A 22,953-nucleotide genomic window follows, 5' to 3' on the forward strand; every position below is an offset into this window, starting at 1 on the left:
GACCCATCGGGCTCGGATCAGGTAGCCACACTCTAGTGTGTGTGTGTGTGTGTCCCCTATCTATAGGGGCCTATCTGAATTTCTGTCTTTGAGAGATATTATTTTGTAATATAACTGAATATTCTATCCATACATATAAACTTTAAATATATTAAAATTATAAGGCATCAGGGCGTCGGTAGCGTAGTGGATAGTGCCGGCGCCCCATGTACAGAGGCGTTGCCTCGCTGCAGCAGCCGCGGGCTCGAATCTGGCTTGCAGCCCTTTGCTGCATGTTAGTCCCCACTCTCTCTCTGTCTCCCCATTTCACTCTCTGTCCTGTCAATAAAGGCAAAAAAAGCCCATAAAAATAATCTTTAAAAATAAATAAAATAAATTATAAGGCATCTTTGAGTAAACTGCAAGTATCATTTAAGTAGGCTATCTCGTGGCCGGGCCAAGTGTCCTCTTTTTTGGAAATCAAAATATGGTCACTGGTCTGCCTGCAGTCCAGACCTGTTTCCTGTTGAAAATGTGTGGCACTAGCCTGGAAATCCAGACTTAAATCTAGAAAGATTTTGTGTTGAGTTGATTGTGTGGAGTTTGCATGTTCTCCCCGTGCCAGCGTGGGTTTTCTCCAGGTACTCCAGCTTCCTCCCACAGTCCAAAGACATGCAGGTTAATTGGTGACTCTAAATTGTCCGTAGATGTGAATGTGAGTGTGAATGGTTGTTTGTCTCTATGTGTCAGCCCTGTGATAGTCTGGTGACCTGTCCAGGGTGTACCCTGCCTCTCACCCATTGTCAGCTGGGATTAGTCTGAGTGGGCGGAAGTTCGCTGCATAGATCAGCCTCTCATTGGGCGGAACGAGCCACCCACTGAAGTCCCGCCCTAAAACCTCTGGTTGTGTAGCAGTTTTCACAGTCCCCTCACAACTTGTTGTGAGTTGTGTCACATAGTCGACAAACGTCCTCCACTAACTTTTGCGGTGTTTGATCTTGTGGGGATGTAGCCATTTCTCTGCCATGGTTCGCGTCCTGTAGGTGATATTTTTGTGGGCGTGTTACACCAAAACTTGTTTCCCCCTGGCAATATTTTTGCAAGCGCACCGTTGCTGTGGCACTGCCAAGAACGATTGTGATTGGTTGAAAGAAATAAAAAAAGCCGGGGCGTTTTTTTCTCCAATCTTAAAGTGAGAGTCGGCCCAGCCAGACCTTTCTTTTCTTGAGAAAGGTCGGGTGAGCGAGACTAGCTGGGATAGGCTCGAGCCCCCCCCATGACCCTCAAGAGGATAAGCGGTTACCAAAATGGATGGATGTCTCAGAGCAGACTGGAGACAGCAGAGCTTTTCCACATTCTAAAATCAAGAGTGAAATTCTTCTAAACATTAAATAATTTGAAATGTCTTACCTTGTTTATGACCAGTGCTTTGGTATTCATCTAAAAAAAGATCAAAGAAAATTATGTAGCTGGTTTACTGCCTTTATCTAACATTGGACATGTGTTTCACTAATGATGTATAATAAATGAAATGAAAGAGGTACACAGGCAGTGTACGTAAGTTAGTGTGGTATTATTTAAAACTGACCTTTTTTAATCTTACGGGTCCACAACGGTTGAAGCTCATTTTTTTGTTGGAGCTCGAGCACAAAGTCTGTGTCTGGATTTTTAATGAACACTTCGAAGAAATTTGGTTCTGTGCTTTCATATATGAGCATTAATGTCTGTGAAATTAAAAAAAAAAAAAATAAGGGAGAGACTTACACTTTGAACAAAAGTGCACCATCATATACGTAAAAGCCAAATGCAGGCAAAAGGTTTATCGGGTCTGTCAATATGATGCCCCACCCACTCACGGTATTTAGGTAGGAACTAACCTGTTGCTGGTAGCTGCAGTTTTTGACCACACACACACACACACACACACACACACACACACTTCACATGCGGAACGCTGTTTGTTTTATGGATTGTCGATTTGTGGGCTACTATAAATGGACCAAGGGTTTGCATCACAGTTTGTTGTCGGAACGTGGTAACGTATACAAGTGTGCGTCAACTAGGTCGCCCTCAGTGGCTTAAAGCACTTTAGGCTTAGCCTCTACAATATATTTCTTTTTTCATTTTCATGTTTTCAAATGAAGTTGCAGTGGTAATGGTGTGACCATTGGTCGCAAATTTATTAAAATCCATGTTGGTGAGCACTTCTCCTTTTCCCAGATAATCCATCCATCCATGCCACAGGTGTGGCATATCAAGGTGCTGATATAAACAGCATCATTATTACATAGGTGTGCCTTAGAATGGTCAAAATAAAAGGCCACTCTAAAATGTTCAGTTTACTCACACATCACAATGCCACAAATTTTAAAGGAGCGGGCCACTGGCATGTTGATGCAGGAATGTCCACCAGAGCTGTTGCCCATCAACTGAATGTTCATTTCACTACCATAAGCTTCATCCAATGTCATTTCTGTAAATTCGGCAATACATCCAACCAGCCTCATAACCGTAGACCACATGTAGCCACATCAGCTGAGGACCTCCACATCCAGCGTCTTCACCCAAAAGATTGTCTGACACCAGCCACCTGAAAAGCTGATGCAACAAATGGTTTGCACAACCAGAGATTTCTGCACAAACTGTCAGAAACCGCCTCAGGGAAGGTGGTCTGCATGCTCACTGTCCTTCACTAGGGTTTTGACCTGACAGCAGTTTGTCGTCATAACAGACTTGAGTGGGAAAACTGCTCTCTTCTAATGACTTCTAGCACATTGGAGAAGTGTTCACCTCACAGATGGATTCCTATTGACACTGCAGCAGGCAGATGGCAGACTGTGTGTGCAGCATCGTATGGGTGGGGTTATGGTATGGGCTGGCGTGAGCTATGGACAACAAACACAGGTGCATTTTATTGATGGTAGTTTGACTGCACAGTGATACCCTGACAAAATCCTGAGGCCCATTTGCATGCAATTCATCCGTCACCATTAGGGGTGCAATGGTACAGGTAGCCAACGGTACGGTCCGTACCTCGGTTTTTGGACCAGGGTTTTGGTTCGGTTCGGTACGTGTTTTGTGCATAAAGAGAACAATTTTTTCCCCAAAAAATTATCTCTTTATTTTGCTTGTCAGCAAAAATGCATTTCGCAGTTAACAAATTCCAGTATCACTTGACATGTTGCTGTGTTGCCTAATCAAGTGATGGAATTTGTTATTTACGTGACAACGCCTGAACGCAACACAGGCTCCGCTCCATAGACTGTGTATTTAGTCGGGGTTCTGGCCGGGCTCGGTTGTAAATGTCGGTCAGGAAAATCCGGCCCGGGCTGCACTCTTGTGTGCTCACCTGTGTCTGTGTGTGTGCGCATCGGGGCCAAACTCCGCCCTGAGCGATACAGAGAGCAGAGGAGGATGGTAAACACGCGACCATGTAGAGACAGAAATGACATGCTGTTGTGTAAATAAGATAACACTAAAATAACATAAACTAAACTAAATAACATAAGGCTATTTAGTTTGTTTAATAAATTACCCCCCAGTATAATGGCAGGGGAAAAACTGGACATGTTTCAAGCAACGTTTTTAGACAGTGACATTTCTGTTAACTGTTTTCACTCCCTCGTCGTTTTATTCAACAGCGAAACCGAAATGATCCCACACCGGAGATTTGTATGAAGCCGGTGCTTTTTCAAGCTTCTTGTGCTTGCCATAGATCTCTTTGTTTATTTTTTCCGCTTCTTATCTGTGTGAGGCGAGTGTCACCTTTCCCAGTTCCAGTTACAACAGTGTGAGGGGGTGAGTGGGCGGAGCCACAACAGTGATTGGACATGAACTCGCAGGGAGGGCTTTTGTGCAGGAGGCGCGCACACACACACACACACACACACAGTGGCCTGTAAAGCATCCATGCAAAATTAATTGAAAAACCTCAAACCCGTGGTCCATAAGGGTGTATTGAACTGTGCAAGGCGGACCGAACTGTTCAATATTTTACCAAGAACTGTTGCATCCCTAATGCATTTCTGCAGTGCCAGTAGTGCGGAATCTGAGTAATTGTCTTTTACAAGATAAAACTGCACATTTTAGAGTGGCCTTTTATTGTGACCATTATAAGGCAACAACTATGATATAATGATGCTATATAATCAGCTTCTTGTTATGCCACACCCGTCAGATGGATGGATTATCTGGGAAAAGGAGAAGTTCTCACTGACATGGATTTTAACAAATTTGCGACCATATTTTGAGAGAAATATATCTATTGACCTCATAAAAAATTCTTAGATCTTTAAATTTGTGAAATGGAAGCAAAAATAAAAGTGTTGCTTTTCAATTTTTGTTCAGCAGACATATATAAAAGAAGAAGAACCCCTAATATAAAGTATCTCTTAAAAGGATAGTGCACCCAAACATGAAAATTCACCTCATTGAGAGCGTGAGAGCGTGAGACATGGACACCGCGTTCATGTGCGATCACGTGCTTTCGCTGGTCTCGCGCAAGCACGTACACGTGAGCGCAGTGCACAGAGAGTCAGTTAGAGCTACAGGCTACAATGAGGCTAAAAACAGAGTTCAAATGGTGTTTTTCCAAACAACTTTTTATGTCGGGGCTTCAGGACACTTGGATCACTACGGACGAGCAGTATGGAGATATTTTGTGGTTTCAATTATGTGTTTTTGGACATTTGAATCTGGGGCACCAAAAGCCTCCATTAGGTGGAGCTGTTTTGCTACCTTCTCTCCCCTTGGATCTCTGCAAGTGTTGTGAGGACTCTAAAACTTCACCTGATCCTCCATCGGCATGAGGGTGAGTAGATAATGGGTGAATTTTCATGTTTGGGTGCACTATCCCTTTAAGTAAATCAAGTAATATTTTCTGGCAGATATTACTGATAACATTTTTTCATGATGATAATGTTAGTGTTCCAATAGGGGTTTTTTTGGTATTCAAAAAACCTCAGCTGCAGTGAGGTTTTGATGATACATCTAATTAAAACACCTACAGTGCCACATAGCCTGTGTATGCATAAGTGGAGTGGTGAAGTAAAGCTGGATCATTTGGTCACATTTTCTAGTTTAAAATCTCAAAAATCAGCTTGTTGCTGTTCCACTGTACTCAAACACAGTGCACTCCACAAAGTTTAAAGCAGTTCAAAACATACTTCAGGGCAAATTTTTGCACCATCCAAATCTGCTGTCAGGGTGAACCAGTCATGCATTTTCAGGGGCCTCACTGGATGTGGCTTTCGGATTCTTTTGTATCCATCAATATTCTCCAATTCCTGTTAAAGAAAAAAAGTTGTCTAGGTTGTGTACTTATCAAATGATCTGTGGTGATCAAATTATTGTTAACTGATTGTGATTGGTGTTGATGACAGTAAGATTTGAAATAACCTGTTTCAGAGCAGGATCAGGTGGGATCAGATAAACATGGAGCGTGAGGAATGGTGTGTCGGTCTTGTATATCAACACCTTACAGTTTATTTCCACTGGAAGGCCTAATTTCACCAGGACCATTTTCAGAGAGAAAACTGGTTTAGACAGCTTGACATGGGACGATGTGACCTCAGACACTTTTTCCACAGCATCTCCACAGTCATCTATGTGTAGGACTGCAAACTTGTCTAATATTGTAGGATTGTCATCTGCACAAAACAAAAGCACAGTAAGTGTAGAGAAAAGGATTGCATCAGTTTTTGAACATGTGCTGTCAGAAATAAAAAGTCAGTACATTTTATTTAATTTTTTTCTTCATGTCCACTTACCTATGGCGATCCAGTGTGGCAGGTACACTACATCTAACTTCCCAGCAATGACTGTGATGTCCATCAGGGGACCTGCAGGCATGTACTCCATGCTTTCTATCCTCTCCAAGTGTCCACTCAAAGAGCAAAACTGGTACTTAAAGCTGACCTTTTCCTCACAGACCCAGCGCAAGCCAGAGACACTGCATTCAAAGTTTCCTGCTCCAGACTGTAGGCTAAAATGTGAATGGAAAACAAAAAAAAAAGAGTTTGTGTCTATGCACATGAAAGAACAAAACAGAGTAAATGTAAACTTAGAGAGTATCTGCCTTGATTCTATTAATGTAATATTGCTTTAAAAATCTTTTTATTTTCCTTCTGTGAAAAATCTCAAGAGCCAAGTGGTAGTGTTTCCTGTAGTTCCAGTTTGCTGTGACGCAGTATTTAGGATGTAATCTTTACCTGTAAGTTGGAGCCTCATCAGCATCTGTACAGTTCACTTCAGGGTCAAGTTTAGTCCAGTCACTGGAGTCCTGCTGCAGAGGACAATCATTTTCACAGATAAGTGCAGATGTGTCTTTTTGAAACAAAACATAAAGGAACAAATGAATGAATGTAAGGGATTACCGTAACACTTCCACAACCCTCAAGCTCCGAGCTTCCTGAAGGCCCTTGTGAAGACACACATTCATATGTTTAAATAATGTCATTTTAATATTTCAATCAATCAATCAATCAGTCAATCAAACCTTATTTATATAGCACATTTTCATACAATAAATTGTAACACAAAGTGATTCACAGAATAAAAAGACAAATGACCCCCACAAAAATCAACTAAAAGCCAAACTAAAAAGGTAGGTCTTGAGTTTACCTTTAAAAATATCCACACTCTCTGCTGCCCTCAGATCCTCTGGCAGGCTGCTCCACAGATGTGGGCCGTAATAAGTAAAGGACACCTCACCGTGGGTTTTAGTTCTAACTTCTGGAACAATTAACAGTCTACTACCAGAGGACCTGAGGATCCTAGAGGGCTGATAGGTTAAAAGCAAATCTGATAAATAAGAAGGACCAAGACCATTAAGAACTTTAAAAACTAATAAAAGAATCATAAAATCAATTCTGAAGCTAACAGGAAGCCAGTGCAGAGACTCTAGGATGGGAGTAATGTGTGCTCTCTTTCTGGTCCTCGTCAGAACTCGAGCGGCTGCATTTTGAACTCGTTGTAATGGTAGAATGGTCTTCTTAGGAAGACCAGAAAGAAGAGCATTACAATAATCAATTCTACAGGTGATAAAAGCATGCACTAGAGTCTCTGCATTGGCATTAGAGAGAAACGGCTTGACTCTGGAAATGTTTTTCAAATGATAAAATGCTGTTTTTGTTTTATTCTTAATGTGGGGCTCAAAACTGAAGTCAGCATCAATTATTACTCCAAGATTTTTTACTTTTTGACATGGTTCCAGAGCCAGTGTTAGTAGTTTTGTATGCAGTTTCTCTCTCTGTGCTTCAGACCCAATAACTAAAAATTCTGTTTTGTCCTGGTTGAGCTGTAGAAAGTTCTCTGCCATCCAGCACTTAATATCTAAAATACAGCTAAAAAGTGCAGCAAGTGGCTTTGGGTCATAATGAGACACAGCAATATAGAGCTGTGTATCATCAGCATGACTATGAAATTGTATGCCGTGCCTCCTGATGACCCCTCCAATTGGCAGCATGTAAAGATTACTGGACCTAAAATCGAACCTTGGGGGACTCCACAGTCCATTTTATAGAGTTTGGAGGAGCAGTCATCAATGCCAACATAAAATTCCCTGTTTAAAAGATATGATTGAAACCAGTTAAGGACAGTGCCAGAGAGTCCAATCGTAGTGTTAAGTCTATTTAAAAGAATTGAGTGGTCTACTAAATCACATTGTAACTTTTCATATGTTTATTTTTAGCTGCTTTAACACTACACACTACATGTGCTTCACAACTCTGCACTAATATGCAAGCAATATGTTCCTAACATATTAACGAAATTGTTTTCACAAAATACAGATATTATGTGGCAGATTAACAATGTTCTTAAGTTTTTGCCAAATAATTTAAATGTTCAACAATTGTTGTTCTTTTTCAAGCAGCAGAATAATCCTTATAACAAGGAGTGCAAGGCCAACATTTGATGAGTGTATGAATCCTCAACATTAGAATTAGAATAAAAGTAAATTTTTTAAATGTACATTTTTTTTACTTTTATATTTTAATTATGTTAATAAGGGTCTAGTTATTCTGGGTTTCCTTGTTTTCTATCTTGTTTTTGCCGGTGACAATGTTACAAAACTAACAGAGAGTGTGTAGTCATGCTAGCTGCTCTGTGAGGCTATACTTTAGGTACAGCGGTGCTTTCAGATAAATTCTAACATCAGCATGCTAACAGGGCTCATGATTAGTAGGTATAATGTTTACTGTGTTTACCATCTCAGTTTAGCATCTCACCATGCTAACATTAGCTAATTAGCATCACACAAAATACAGCTGAGGCTGATGGAAATATCATTAGTTTTGAGGTATTCATATTTAAAGTACTGGACAATATTAACTCTGATGATAACCTGATGATGGTGCTCGAGGAAAATCAGGGGATCATCAAAGACAGTATGATTCACTCACTGGGAACCATCAATGACTAGAAAATTTCATGGCAATCCATCCAATGGTTGAGATATTTCAGTGAAGACTATAGAGTTGGAGCAACCAACAGACACGCTGACATTGAGCCAGCAGCATGGCTAAAACACTGACTGACCTAAAGTGAGTGACTGTAGTGACTAGGCCGCATACATTACATGATTCTAGATAATAAAACATTCACAACAAACACACTAATTCAAATGGCTGCCCAACTGTCTACATGTAAGTTGATTTAAAAATTAGTAACGCTTAAGTAAACTATTACAGATCACGTTCTGCATACCAAATTGTTGATGCTGGAATAGTATTTGTTTTCCCCCACATCTTACCTTTGGATCCCGAGCTGATTTCTGGCAACCTCTCTGTCAGATCAGTCATGTTCATCTCCATTAAAACCACCCTGGTCACCTCCACAGACTGCTCGCCATAGATCTCCACCATCAGTTTCACTATTTCATCTCTGTCTGCCATCTCCATTCTTTGACTTGAGATTTTTGGGAGGTCTTTCTTCATTCTAGTGTGATGTAGGACATGCTTGAATTGCTCGAGCTCCCCATAACTTAAATCTTTGAGTGTTTCCAAAAGCTTCTCCATAAGTGATGTCCTGGTCACCACCTGATGGATTCAAAGTAGACAGAGGACATTTATGTGATATTTCCACTGTAGTGATGAAACAATATATTTGCATTAATGTAAACATTTAAGTAATAAGAATATTATAACAACTAATAATAACCACATCAGGCACAATGATACATTTGGTTCAACATGTGTTGATTTCTGTGACATGATTAATTTAATTTCTCTAACTCTCTGTCACTGTGCTCCCAAAAGCAGGAATGATTCACCTGATATCATGTTCTCATAACGTTTACAGCAGATGTGATGTTTCTGGTTTAAACCTTTTTCTACCTCTTTACTGTCATGATGAGGATCATTTTCGAGCTGTAAAGATTAAAATAAAGCTGTGTTGTGTAAAGTGTGTCTCATATGACATTACTCACCTTCTGGAGCGGTTTAGATTGATGTTTCTCTGAGGAGAAAGAAAACAGAAAATAACTCATCACTGAGCCAACTTTTGCAGGACCTGGTCGTAGCATCAGCTGTACTGGCCCTGGGTCAGTGGAGTGAATATGTTTCAAGCTTGGTTTCTGGGCGTCGCAAAGACGGCATGTCACATTTCTGGGACTTGGGAAGCTACTGTATGTAGACCTGATGAGTGAGCTCAATCTTGCTTGTGGAATCCTGAACATATTGTTTCAAGTTATAGCCCTGTTGGTGACTGCCTCCCAAGTTGTCCAGTTCCCTTGTTGCTGTGCGTCTCTTCCTCCATGTGGGTCACTTCCTCATCACCCTGCCACTCTGCACAGATGAATTTCTCAGCTCAAACATGAACCTAACTTCTCCTGCCTATGGCCGAGGTGGATTGATTTCAGTGGCAGTTGGAGAGTGTATTTTTTTAAAAGGGTCATGTTGGAGAAGTACAGAGTACCACTGTTGAGGTGACATTGCACAGTTTCAGCTGCTGCATTAGGCATTAGTGTAAGCACCAAGCATCAATTTCCCTGGGAGGCAGTTATGGCTGATCGTCCTCAGTAATGTAATGAAAAGTGATGAATGTGCTGTTGTTGCATCGCTGTCTGCTCCCTATTTTTTTTCATATTTCACATCACTGTTTGAGCCCAAGCAGATTTACCTTGTTACTATGAATTTGGAAATCTATTAGATATTTTTGAAACATACAGTATGATTGTGTAATATTTCAGTTTCTGTCTTCTTCATCTTACCTTTGAGTCCTGAGCTGGTTCCTGACAGCCTCTCTGCCAGATCAGTCCTGTTCATCTTCCTCAAAACTTTGCAGGTCACCTTCACAGACTGTTGGCCGTAGATCTTCACCATCAGCTCCACTATTTCAACTCTGTCTGCTGTCTCCATTTGGTGTCCTGGGATTTTTGGGAGATCTTTCTCCATTTTAGTGTACTGCAAGACATGCTTGAATTTCTCGAGCTCCCCGGGACTTAAATCTTCCAGTGTTTCTAAAAGCTTCTCCATTAGTGGTGTCTTGGTGACTTCCTGATGGATACAAAGTAGTCAGAGGACATTTCTGTCTTATCTCCACTGTAGTGATGATGCATTAATTTATCTGGGTCAATAAAAGCGTTTAAGTCAAGAGAGTATTGTTACAACTAAAAATCACATTGAGGCACAATGACACACCAAATTATTCATTTATGAACTGGTTATTAGTAATTTTGTTTTATTGACTGTCTCTAACTCTCTCTGTCACTGTGCTACCATAACTAGTAATGATCCACCTGATCACATGTTCTCACTGCTTCTACATCAGATTTGATGTTTATGGTTTAAAACCTTTTTCCACCTCTTTCGTGTCAACATGAGGATCATTTTCAACCTGTAGAAATGAAACAAAAGGTGTGTTGTGTAAAATGTGTCTGATGTGACATTACTCACTTTCTGGAGCGGTTCAGCTAGACGTTTCCCTGAAGAAAAAGAAAACAGAAAATGACCCATGAGTGATTCAAAATCAGACAATAAACAACTTTATTCAGATTTAGTTGCTTTTGAATGAAAAACAATATTAAGGATTAATCACAAAATAAAACTAAATTGGGCTCAAATCTGATCTAAAATCAATCAGGGAGACTGGTTGGACACCATATCATTAACACCCATTAAATCAAAATGACTCCAATACAAAAGTCCTGCGACAAACACTATGTTTATAAAAATTATGATGTCTGAAATGTGTCAAAATATATAATTTACAAAGCTGTCCAATGATAATATTCAGTGTGTCAGAGAGGTGTTGATTCAGGTGGTCACTTTTGAGGTCAAAGTATTTACGCTTGATGTTCTCTATCATTCTGTGAACTGTACCCTCAAAGTAGCTGGATTCAACTCAGTGATTTCTGCAGTGAAAGTAATGAATGTGGTGTTTTTAAATTGCTGCCTGCTCCCTAATATTTCATATTTTTTATTTTTGATTGAATAATGTTTGAACCCAGTTTTACTATGAATTCTTCAATAGTGAACAAGAAAATAAAGCTTTACTCATACAGCATTTTAAAACACAGCTACAAAGTGCTTCATACACACACACACACACACACACACACACACGCGCGCGCGCGAAAAATAAAAAGTAAAAAATCAAGTAAACATCATGAGACATGATTGTGTAACACAGTGGTTTGTGTATTCTTCGTCTTACCTTTGAGTTCGTAGTTGAAGGGGGGAAAAAAGTCCCTCTCCCTCCTGTACCTCTCCACCTCCATTAAAACCTCTCTTGTCACCTCCACAGACTGCTGGCCGTCAATCTCCACCATCAGCTCCACTATTTCAACTCTGTTTGCCATCCACATTCTCTGTGTGGAGATTTCAGGGAGGCCTTTCTTTATTCTAGTGTCCAGTAGGACATGCTTAAAGTCCCAGAACTCCCTCTGACTTAAATCTTCCAGTGTTTCCAAAAGCTTCTCCATTAGTGGTGTCATGGTGACTTCCTGATGGACACAAAGTAGTCAGAGGACATTCTGTCATATCTCCACTGTAGTAATAATACATTAATTTATTTGTAACAACTAATATTAACCAAATTAGGCAAAATGATAAATTGACTATAAAAACAAAGAACTTCCACATGCGTTCATTTCTGTAGCTTCATCACAATACAGTGGCCCTCATTTACGAAATGAACGTATGAGAGAAAACTGGGCATTCGGTCAAACGTATCGATCAGCGTGGATGTGAGTGGAGGCTATGATCAAATCTCGCATCACGTCTCAACTCGTGCACAAGTTTGTGTCAGCGTGGACTAATGGTACAGCAGAGTAAATCTGGCTGAGTTGGATAATTGTTATTAGACCATATTCTGACGGGCATATTAAGTAGGTCTTCAACCTCTCAGTTACGGGCTCTGGATGTGGCGTAATCGTTGCGCGACCATTTTGACCGGGGCGACGTAGGGACGCCGTTAGCTGTTCGCCGATAGCGGTGTCTGTAATAACTCACTAAATGGCCCGTGAAGAAAATATTTTTTCCAGCGGATGTCTTAGTTACAACATGATTGAGCTAACTGGAGTAGTTTCATGTCGTATCCGACAACAGGAGGCTTTTAACAGATGACGTCCTGATGTTAGCTTTGCTGCTGTTAGCTGATGCTTTCTAGACATCGTGATTTCCCAAAACTGAATAAATACCACACATATCAACACAAAACTGCTTTGCTAGCTCAATCATGTTGTAACTAAGATATCCGCTGGAACAAATATTTTTTTCACAGACCATTTAGTGTGTTTTTTTACATGGCGGCGGAAGCTATATGAACGAGCTAACCCTCGTCTGCTTTAAAAATGCCGGCTATTTTGTTGCTTTCTGTTGATGTCACATTCAGCCTTGAGTATATCCAATCAGCACCCAGTAATCCCCAAGCCCCAACCAGGAGTCTCTCGGGCCGTTCTGAGTACCTACCCTGAGGCAGGGACTTGTTTAGCCCCTGTAAAAGTTCCGGAACTCTGTCCTTCGGGGGTGGTTCCTGCGGTGGAGACATACACCAACGGCCCCGGCCCCGTAAAATTACCCCGAAGTTTCTGCGGTGGAAACGGGCCTATACAGATCCCAACAACCCCACCCCACTTGGGGTTGTCACAGTATGTATACATGTATGTATGTATTTATGCGTATGTATGTGTGTAGGTATATGTATGTGTGTGTATACAAATACTATGGTATATATAACATGGTGCTAGACAATATTATGAAGGTATCGTTATCATATTAACAATCAATTAAGGTTACGTCTACTACTTTTATTATCATTGTATATTGCATATTAATATCATTGTCATGCTATTAATATTGCAGATATTACTATTATGACTGTTGCTGCATTATTGCTAACATATGCTCTGGATTTGTTTTTGGGTTTGTTTGTTTTTTCCCTCATTTTGCATGGGTATTGTGGGCTGACGGAAATGTTGTGTGGGTGGGTTGGTACTGGAGAGCCTAGTGCATGTTATGATTGTCTCTTGTGAGTGTGATTGCTGTGTTGTATTGTACAGTGTGTTTTGTGTTTTGTGTTTTGTGTTGGACCCCCTAGAATACGAAATGGCTCATCTCAATGAGCTATCCTTTAATAAATTTGAATTTGCAGCCACATATTAATCACTTCAAAAAGTACAGCTGCCACATGGACACAGTCTCTCCAACACAGCTCACAGTCGCCTGGCTCTGTGTTACTGACCAAAGGCTGAACACCACTGGTGCCTGGCTCTAATTTATCTGAAGCTCTTTTTTGTCAACACTGACAAGCCAAAGCATGTTTATATTATTAATTATAAAAACTTAAGTTAAAACTAGAATTACAGCCCCCTGGCTGTATGCCTCAACACACCAGTCAAATTTCTCTTACAGTTTACATCAATGTCTGTGGAAACATAGATGCTTCACACACATCTTGTCCCTGACAGCACAGAGGGTCAATACAATCAGCTCAGTTTCAAGGTGGGCACCCACCCAAATGACGACTGTTTTCAGCAGTCACATTTATACATTTATCAACGCCCGATCATTTATACACTGTGATAGTCGAGATACAAACTTTTTTACTTTTTTTTTAAGATTATTTTTTCAGGCTTTTTTGCCTTTAATGTACAGGACAGAGTGTAATGGTGTGAGAGAGAGAGAGCGGGGGTTGACATGCAGCAAATGGTTGCAAGCCGGAGTCAAACCTGCAACCGCTGCGGCGAGGCATCGCTATTGTACATGGGGCGCCAGCACCATCCACTGCCCTACCGACGCCAGATACAAACGTTTTTAAAATGTGAACCCTGTTAGATGATTTCTGCGTTTGATTTTGTGCTGGTTTGTACATTAGATTGATAAATGAGGGCCAGTGTGCTCCATTTAATGCTATAAACTGGTTATCAGTAATTGTGCTTTAACGACTGCCTCTAAAGGCCCAAACATACTCGGGCGGAACGTACGCGGAACAGACTCCACGAGGAACGTCCGCAGTCATTCGGGCTTCCATAGTCGAGCGCACTTCCGCGTTGTAGTTTCCTGTGAAGGCCCGAACATACTCGGGCGGAACGTAGGCGGAACAGACTCCGTGAGGAACGTCCGCAGTCATTCGGGCTTCCATAGTCGAGCACACTTCCGCGTTGTAATTTCCTGTAAAAATGTCCGTGAAAAATCCCCGCGATGTGAAAAATACATGCCGAGCAGTCACTGGTGCGCGGAGTGGAGTCCGCGCGGCCGTAAAATCTGAGCTTTGCGCGCACAGGGCTTGCAGACGTCCGCTTTGAGTCCGCGCGGACCTCCGCGGAGTCCGTTCCGTGTACGTTCCGCCCGAGTGCAGTGCGGTGCAGCTCTGCCGGAAGACATCTCGGTGCACTGCCATGATTAATATCTCCTCATCCATGGTGTTCACGGGGTGAAATGACGTCTGAAAACCTCTGACCTGTTGACTTCAGGCCTGCCTCTGCCCATTATGTAGTTTTTAATGTGTAGTGCAGGGAAATATGATTCGCCATGAACACTATGTAATTTATTTTGAAAATTAACCGGATGTTTTATTGTGTTTCTGTGCACGACTTCCTGCCCCACACGATCTGCTCTGTGGTGAATTGCTGTGCTGTGCTCCAGCGTCTGGCAAAAATAGAAGTCCTGCGTATCTCTCTTGCGGAGGGCTCCGGAGTGCCGGAGCTGAGACGGAGCCGGAATGCAGCACAGCCGCAGCCGGTGGAAACACACACATTGACTAGAATGGAATCCTATCAGCTCCGCTGCCGTGCCAGAGCGCAGACGCAACCAACATGCATCTGGTGGAAATTAGCCGTGTGCTGCCAAAAGCAGGAATGATCCACCTGATCACATGTTCCCATTGCTTTTACAGCAGATGTGATTTTTCTGGTTTAAAACCTTTTTCCACCTCTTTACTGTCAACATGAGGATCATTTTCAAACTGTAAAAATTAAATGAAAGCTGTGTTCTGTAAAATGTGTCTGATGTGACATTACTCACCTTCTGGAGCAGTTCAGATGGATGTTTCTCTGAGGAGAAAGAAAACAGAAAATGACTCTTTACAGATTAAAAATCAGATAATAATCAACTTTAGTCAGATTTAGTTGCTTTTGAATAAAATACCATATGGAGGATTCATCGCAAAATAACACTAAATGGGCTTGGATCTGACATCATAAAAACAGAATGAGAGAGGTTGGACACCTTATCATTAACACCCATTAAATCTAAAGGACTGCGATACAAAAGTCCTCTAACAAACACTACGTTTATAAAGATTATAATGTTTGAAATGTGTCAAAATATATAATTTACAAAGCTGTCAAATTAAGATATTCAATGTGTCAGAGGTGTTGATTCAAGTGGTCACTTTTGAGGTCATAGTATTTGGCCTTGATGTTCTGTATTATACTGTAAACTGTAACTTATATTTAGCTTCTCTCTGATAAGGTTCATTTACTTTAAAGAAAATTGAACACAAAGAATTCACTGCTGCAGAACTGACACTAAAATCTACTCAGTCGTGACATCATGAAAATCAAAGAAGCTGGATTCAACTCAGTGATTTCTGCAGTCAAAGTAATAAATGTGGTGTTGCGTCGCTGCTTGCTCTCTAATTTTTCAGATTTCTTTTTGATGAAATGAAGTTTGAATGCAGCTTGACTATGAAATCTAAAATCTATTTATTAAACATTTATGAGAAACATATGATTGTGTAATGTGGCAGTTTTGTCTTCTTTCTCTGACCTTTGATTCTTGAGCTGATGACTGACAACTTGTTGACCAGATCAGTTCTGTTCATGTCCATGAAAACCTCCTTGGTCACCTCCACAGACTGCTGGCCACAAGTCTGGACCATCAGATCCACCAGTGTGTCTGCACTGTCTGCCCACTGTAGTCGGCTCAATGAGATGTGTGGAAGGCCCTTCTGGAACTGCGTGAACCGCAGCAACCACTTGATTTTCTCGAGCTCCTCATAACTCAAATCCTTCAGTGTTTCCAAAAGAATCTGTTTCACAGCTGCCTGAAAAATTTCAAGGATACGTTAAGCAAATGTGTCATTTCTGAACTGGCATAATTAAACATCTATTTCTTTGCATTTCATCAGTGTCAGTATTTTAAGACATGGATCTTATAAGATTAATATTTTTTTCTGTATGATCACTCAAGACAATGATACAGTTGGTAATAAATAATCTATTGATTATGTTTCCCTCTTTCTCTTTACAAACACAAAGTGTTTAATGTCTATTCATTTCTTTAACAGCATCAAAGCAAAAGATTATATAAGGTAATGGAAGCTACTATGACGTCACCCACTGGTTTGTAGACTGCTGTTTTGAAGCCTTGAGTTCAGCATCTCAGGCATTGCCATATTGTTTTATAGAGTCAGAAGTGACCATATTTGGACGAGAAGGTGGGGCTGTGGAAAAGTGAAGGATGGATCTAACTTACAGACTACAGCAACCCATTGCAGACAGCCTGTCACTCAATCCACTCCATCGTTAAATATGTGTAACTTTAAGCACAGTTGTCATGAATGTGAAATTAGCTACAGACACCTAAACTGTTTTTTGTGTCAGGCTGTAAACATGTTTATTTCTATTGGCTTCATTTCTCAGCCCCGGAGGTTGCTGGTTGATATTTTTGCATCTAACTGGATGAATTAAAGGTTTATTTCAACCAAACCAGAGTTTGTGATTTTTGGAACAGTGGAGAGACAAACCAAGATGGTTTTTGTGAGATTTATTTTGTTTCTGTTGTCAGACACTTATAATAACAATCAGAGCCTGTCAGTGGCAAAAACAAAAACTTATAGTGGATGTAAATCGACGGTGTTCATTACATTGCAGCCGGTTTTGCCGCTGTTGGCTACAGCAGTCTCGCTCAATACTGGACCACTTTCTAAAATTGTTGTTCCCATTAGTCACTTAAAGGGAAAATAAGGTCAAAGGTCCGTTTCACAAAGCAGGTTCAACAAACTCTGAGTCTAATCCTGAACTCTGAGTTGATCTACTCTGAGATAGGAAACTCTGAGTCGGTTCCAGAACGGCTGATTTGAATCAGTTAAATCAACTCGGAGTAGTTTCACCTGGAGTTAGCGCGTGCACCACAACTATAAAAAGCCAGCATCAATGGAGCCCGATTGACGAGTCACCATGGCAGCGGGGATGGGGAGGGCTGCGTTTTTTCACCCCACTAGAATTAGAAATCTTAATGCGCTCATACTGCGAGTTTGAACACGTTTTCATAAAGAAGTGCAACACCACTGCAGCTGCAAAAGAGAGGAAGACGGCGTGGGAGAATGCAGAAGTTTAAATGTAGTCCTTGCAATCACAATAATATTACAGAAACTGCTTAAATGGTAGCCTATTAATTTATTTCATTTAGGTGCAATCCCGGAGGAGAAGCGTACTTGGCAGCAGTTTAGGATGAAATATAAAAACATTGTTCAAACAGGTAAGACCTCGGCATAATCTCATGGGGGTACCTCATTTTGATCACGCTATACATTGTAAAGTAAATATTAAGTGGCTGTTAGACTGTGCAGTTGTTTTATCCCCAACATAATGCTGTTTTCACACACATAAATGTCTTCTCATCTATATCATGTTCTGTTAAATAATTAAGCCTGTTTAAACTAACACAGACTTCTATTCAGCCAACAGAAAGAAGGCAGATGCCCGTAAAACGAGCACACTTTTCTGACCGCCCTGCACTCAGTTCCCTTACTGAAGTGCTCAACATCTCCGACATTATACAAAAAAATTCCATTTGCAAAGAAACGCAGCGCAACACACAATATCTGCTGGGATGTGAGAGCATGGCTACGATTGGTAATGTTGCAAATGTAAGGACGGATTAGGTTGTGTAGGTAGATGATGGACTGTGACGTGAAACGGTACCGCTCAAAAAGATAATTGTGTGGAAATGCTAAAACATCTATGCTCGGTCTGATAACCATCTCCCGACGAATATTTAATTCTCTGCGCAGTAATGCTGCACCTTCATCCACGGGATCGTTATCAAAAGGACATGCCATGTTAGTGAAAAAAGTCGCCAGCTACTGTGCCTAATGGACCTCTAATATACTGACTCTGATTTTTTTAATGATTTTTTTTAAATGACAGACGGCAGAACTAGGCTACGCCAAAACTCGCCTGCTGACTGAATGAATGAGGAAATCAAATGGAGTGTGGCTCTGAAAGAGGGCGGAGACAGAGAGAAACTCGAGGTTCATTGAGAAAAACCTGGTCCCGACCAGGTTAGGTTCATAGAGTCTGTTACTACGGTAACTGACCGAGAGCTTAAGTTACCTCTCTCTGAAACAGGCTAGAGTTACCCCTCTTTCTCTGGTTTGAGTTACCTCCCTTTTTGAAACGGAAAACTCAGAGTTTCCCTCATTTCAGGGTTAACAGACTCTGAGTTTTCACTAAACCTGCTTTGTGAAACGGACCCCAGGTCAGAAAACACAGAAGTTACCCTTCAACACAGTGAGAACCATCCAATTTAAAACCTTTGGTTTGATTTGCATCACCATTTATGATGTTCAGGATGAGGATGGTTTTCAACCTGCATCTACTGAATGAAAGCTGTGATGTGCAAAGTCAGACTCACTCTCTCCAACACTGCAGGTTGATGTTCATCCACTGAGTGTTCCTCTGCAGAGAAAAGACATTTAAAATGACTCAGAGGATTAAACTCTAACCTAACATAGAAAGTATAATCAACTTTAAAAAGGCTCAGTTACCTCAAAAGTAGATATAGCAAATTCACAATATCATAAACACTTTCACAGTCTAAAGCAATCCAACACAAAAGTCCTGCAACAATTACTAAACTCATTAAACTTAAAACATTCTGTGTGACTGTTATTGATTTAATTATGATTCAGTTGATGATTTATTGATCCCTGCTGTGTTTTACCTTTTTTAAATTATGAATCATAAAATGTATTTATTAGACATTTATGAGACACATGAGATTATGTGACAGTTTTTGTCTTACCTTTGAGTTCTGAGCTGGGCTTTGACAACCTCTGCATCAGATCAGTCCTGTTCATTTTCTTTACAACCTCCCTGGTTAACTGCACAGACTGTTGGCTGTAGGTCTGCAACATCACATCCACTATTTGTGCTCTGTCTGTGGTGTCATTCACCTCTGGTGAGATGTCTGGAAGGTTCTTCTGGGAGACAATCCACTCCAGGGACCGCTTAAATTTCTTGAGCTCCTTGTCACTCAAATCATTCAGAGTTTCCAAAAGCAGCTGTTTAACAGCTGCCATTGTTGCTACCTGAAATAATCAATACATTTATAGGACATATATTTAATCCACTGGGACAATTACAAATGTGTATCTTTGCACCACATCAATATTAATGGAGATGTGAATGTTACTGGCAGATCACACAATATCCATTTGGTGACTGCTGTTGTATTATCAGAATCAGAATCAGCTTTAGTCGCCAAGTACGTGCGTACATACAAGGAATTTGACTCGGGCAGACTTGCTCTCAATGTGCCAAAATTGACATGAGTACTCAAAATTTAGGCAAGAAGTGGAATATACTGAAATATACGATATACAAAAATACATCAAATATAAAAATATATACAATATACAAGGATTAAGTACATTTGGTCCAGCTGTTTTTTATAGATTGATATATTTGTACATATTTGTGTTTTAGTATATTTTGCATTTGTTTGTTTTTTTGAGGAACCAAACTACAAATCAAAAGATGATTCCCTTTTCCTTCTTCCTTTTAATTCTTATGAACTGGCTAATTGTTTTTCTTTTAAGTTACAGGCTGCAGCTCTTTTCAAAAACACTGAAATGAGTCACAGTGGCTCAAAAGATTATTTTCATTATTTTATGTTTATTTTGTTTAATGCCTCTGGAAAAAAGTACAATAAATAGATGTTTCTGGTGGATAAAGTTCTCTTCACTGTTGATGAAAAAAGTCACGGAAAATGTTCATGCTGACATTTCCTCATCTCATCCTCAGTGAGAAAAATATCATGTTATTAATGTTGGATTAAATCACTGCTAAAGAGCTCGACCTGAACGCAGCTTCAGTTCTGTGAAAAATAAATAAGTGAATCATGACTTCTGATTGTATCATTATTTAAAATGTTCAAGATGATGGTAATTTTTAACCTGCATTTTTTAATGAAAGCTGTTTTACATAAAGTCAGACAGATGTGACGTGACTCACTTTCTGGATCAGTGCAGGTCGGTGTTCATCTGAGTGTTGCTCTGAGGAGAAAAGTGGTAAAAGTCATCAGTGACTGATCAAACATCTGACAGTAAATTTGTTTTCAGGTCATTCTGCTTTGTAAAAATTTCAAATAGGCAAAATTACACTGAAATCAGCTCAACAGTCATTTTTGCCTCCTCTCCCAAAATATTTTTCAAATTTCACATTAGTCATGAAACATATTCTCTATGAAGAGAATGATTCTTATTTTCTCTACATCATAAATCTTAACATTTATGAATATTTATTAAGCTTAATATTTCTAATTTAAAGAGAAGAAAACATGGTTTATAAACTAAAGACACATAAGACCAGATTTTTCTTCATTTTCTTACTTTTGGGTCCTTTGCTGCTGTCTGACAACCTCTGCACCAGATCAGTCCTCTTCATCTTCTTTAAAACCTCCTGTGTCGTCTCCACAGACTGTTGGCCATAGGTCAGCACCATTAAAAACACTGTGTCCTGCCTGTCTTCGATCTCCTGCAGTATCGGTGTCATGCCTGAGAGGCGTCTGTAGAGGTCAGTCTGACTCAGGAGGAACATTTTGAACTTCCTGAGCTCCCAGTCACTCAAACCAGCCAGTGTTTCCAAAAGCAGCTCTATGAGAGACGTCATCATCTCCACCTGGTAAATTCAAAGGAAATGTTCATGAGGTAAAAGTGCAATTTGTCAGCTGGGATGATTACAGATTTGTCTGTTCACATCTCATCAATGTCTGTGTTTTAGAAATGCGGATGAGGTAAGAGTACATCAACTTTTTTAAAGATATTTTTGAGCATTTTTAGCCTTTATTTGACAGGACATGCAAGTGTGAAGGGGGGAGGGAGAGAGAGAGAGAGATGCAGCAAAGGGCCACAGGCTGGAGTCGAACCCAGGCTGCTGCGGCAACAGCCTTGTACATGGGGCGCCTGCTCTACCACTAAGTCACTGACGCCCCAAGACTACATCAGTCATATCACACAAAGTAATGATACAACTGATCACATAATGTCAGACAGAAGTGTCATTACTCACCTTCTGGATCAATGCAGGCCAATGTTCATCCACACAGTGTTTCTCTGAGGACAAAGGAAATATGAATGAATGATTGAATTAACATAAGGCTCTACAATAAGACAATGTCAGACTTTTATAATTCTAATATCAAGGATTTATATTAGAACTGATTAAATGAACAAAAAAAAAATCAACTTTAACAGTAACATCATAAAAATCAATGACGGTTTCACCTGACGTCTTCTTTGCTATTAAACTCTGTGTTAAAGGTTCATACTCTGAAATGTTAATTAAAATAACTGCAGTGCTTAGAGGAGACATTATTTTTAGTTCATGGATGACATTTCCTATTTTGTTTGTTGTGCTTTAAGTTTTTTACAGGACACATACCTCCCTCTGTGGTTCTCACACCAAAAGCTTCAGCTGATGATCCTGCAGCTGCAACACATTTAATGACAACTGTAATCATAATAATAAAGACAGTGTGTGAAGCCTTTATGTGTTCTTGTCCTGAGTGGAATACTGAGTCCTCCTGAGAACAAAAAGTCTTTATTATTTCAGTTTCAGGTGTGTGGACTGAAGGCAGGAGGAAGCCATGGTTACAGAGATCACAGAGGGAATCAATGAGAAAACACTGTAATAATCTGCCTGACACAGATTGCCTGTCTGTCTCCACAGTGGAGTGTAGTATAAGTCAAATCAAAGCTTTACACAGAGACAACTCAACGAATTAATGTGAAATCATGGAGACAACATTTGTCCGATTCCTATCAGATTAAATACAAGACTGATAATGAGCTCAACATACACACATTTAATGATCAAAGATCATGTGGCCCAATCACAGAGAATGTTTTCAAAGAAAAACTTTTGAAAACACAACATTTATAAAAAAAAGGACCAAAATCAACAGATTCATTAATTTCTCAGAACATCTTTAACTTTAAAGGCAAAATCCAAAACATTCACCTCTGAGGTTATCTTTGTCTCATTTTACATTTAGTTTTTATTTTGTAAGCATACATAAATTCAGTTTGTCAATTGAGTCACTTCATTCATTTCACAGAGTGAGAAGCATATTCCCATATTATTAAAATAACAGACACCTAACTCTGTGAAGCTGATATTCAGTTTGTAGTTGAGACTGTGTTTCAGAGGTGTTGTTTCAGCTCTTTGGTTGTTCTGGGGTCATGGCAGGCCTACATGTTGTTACTGCATTGCTTTGACTATAAGCTGCTGATTTTGTAACAATA

The 22,953-nt window shown here is 40.2% G+C and overlaps 1 protein-coding gene across 1 annotated transcript in view; it reads right to left on the reverse strand.

Moving 5' to 3' along the window:
- The window catches only part of LOC125893022 (uncharacterized), a 158,527-nt gene that overhangs the window by 3,911 nt on the left and 131,663 nt on the right, over nucleotides 1-22,953 (reverse strand). The window contains exons 19-32 of the mRNA XM_049583427.1: nucleotides 16,191-16,467; nucleotides 15,444-15,472; nucleotides 11,635-11,923; nucleotides 10,875-10,903; nucleotides 10,190-10,475; nucleotides 9,407-9,435; nucleotides 8,732-9,017; nucleotides 6,354-6,397; nucleotides 6,189-6,262; nucleotides 5,748-5,962; nucleotides 5,377-5,627; nucleotides 5,145-5,264; nucleotides 1,568-1,703; nucleotides 1,390-1,419 (exon numbers count right to left, since the gene is read on the reverse strand). Of these exons, the coding sequence (XP_049439384.1) occupies nucleotides 1,390-1,419; nucleotides 1,568-1,703; nucleotides 5,145-5,264; nucleotides 5,377-5,627; nucleotides 5,748-5,962; nucleotides 6,189-6,262; nucleotides 6,354-6,397; nucleotides 8,732-9,017; nucleotides 9,407-9,435; nucleotides 10,190-10,475; nucleotides 10,875-10,903; nucleotides 11,635-11,923; nucleotides 15,444-15,472; nucleotides 16,191-16,467 (2,095 nt within the window). The remainder of the gene's footprint in view (nucleotides 1-1,389; nucleotides 1,420-1,567; nucleotides 1,704-5,144; nucleotides 5,265-5,376; nucleotides 5,628-5,747; nucleotides 5,963-6,188; nucleotides 6,263-6,353; nucleotides 6,398-8,731; nucleotides 9,018-9,406; nucleotides 9,436-10,189; nucleotides 10,476-10,874; nucleotides 10,904-11,634; nucleotides 11,924-15,443; nucleotides 15,473-16,190; nucleotides 16,468-22,953) is intronic.

Source organism: Epinephelus fuscoguttatus, linkage group LG8 (assembly GCF_011397635.1).
Source record: "Epinephelus fuscoguttatus linkage group LG8, E.fuscoguttatus.final_Chr_v1".
Taxonomy (NCBI): domain Eukaryota; kingdom Metazoa; phylum Chordata; class Actinopteri; order Perciformes; family Serranidae; genus Epinephelus; species Epinephelus fuscoguttatus.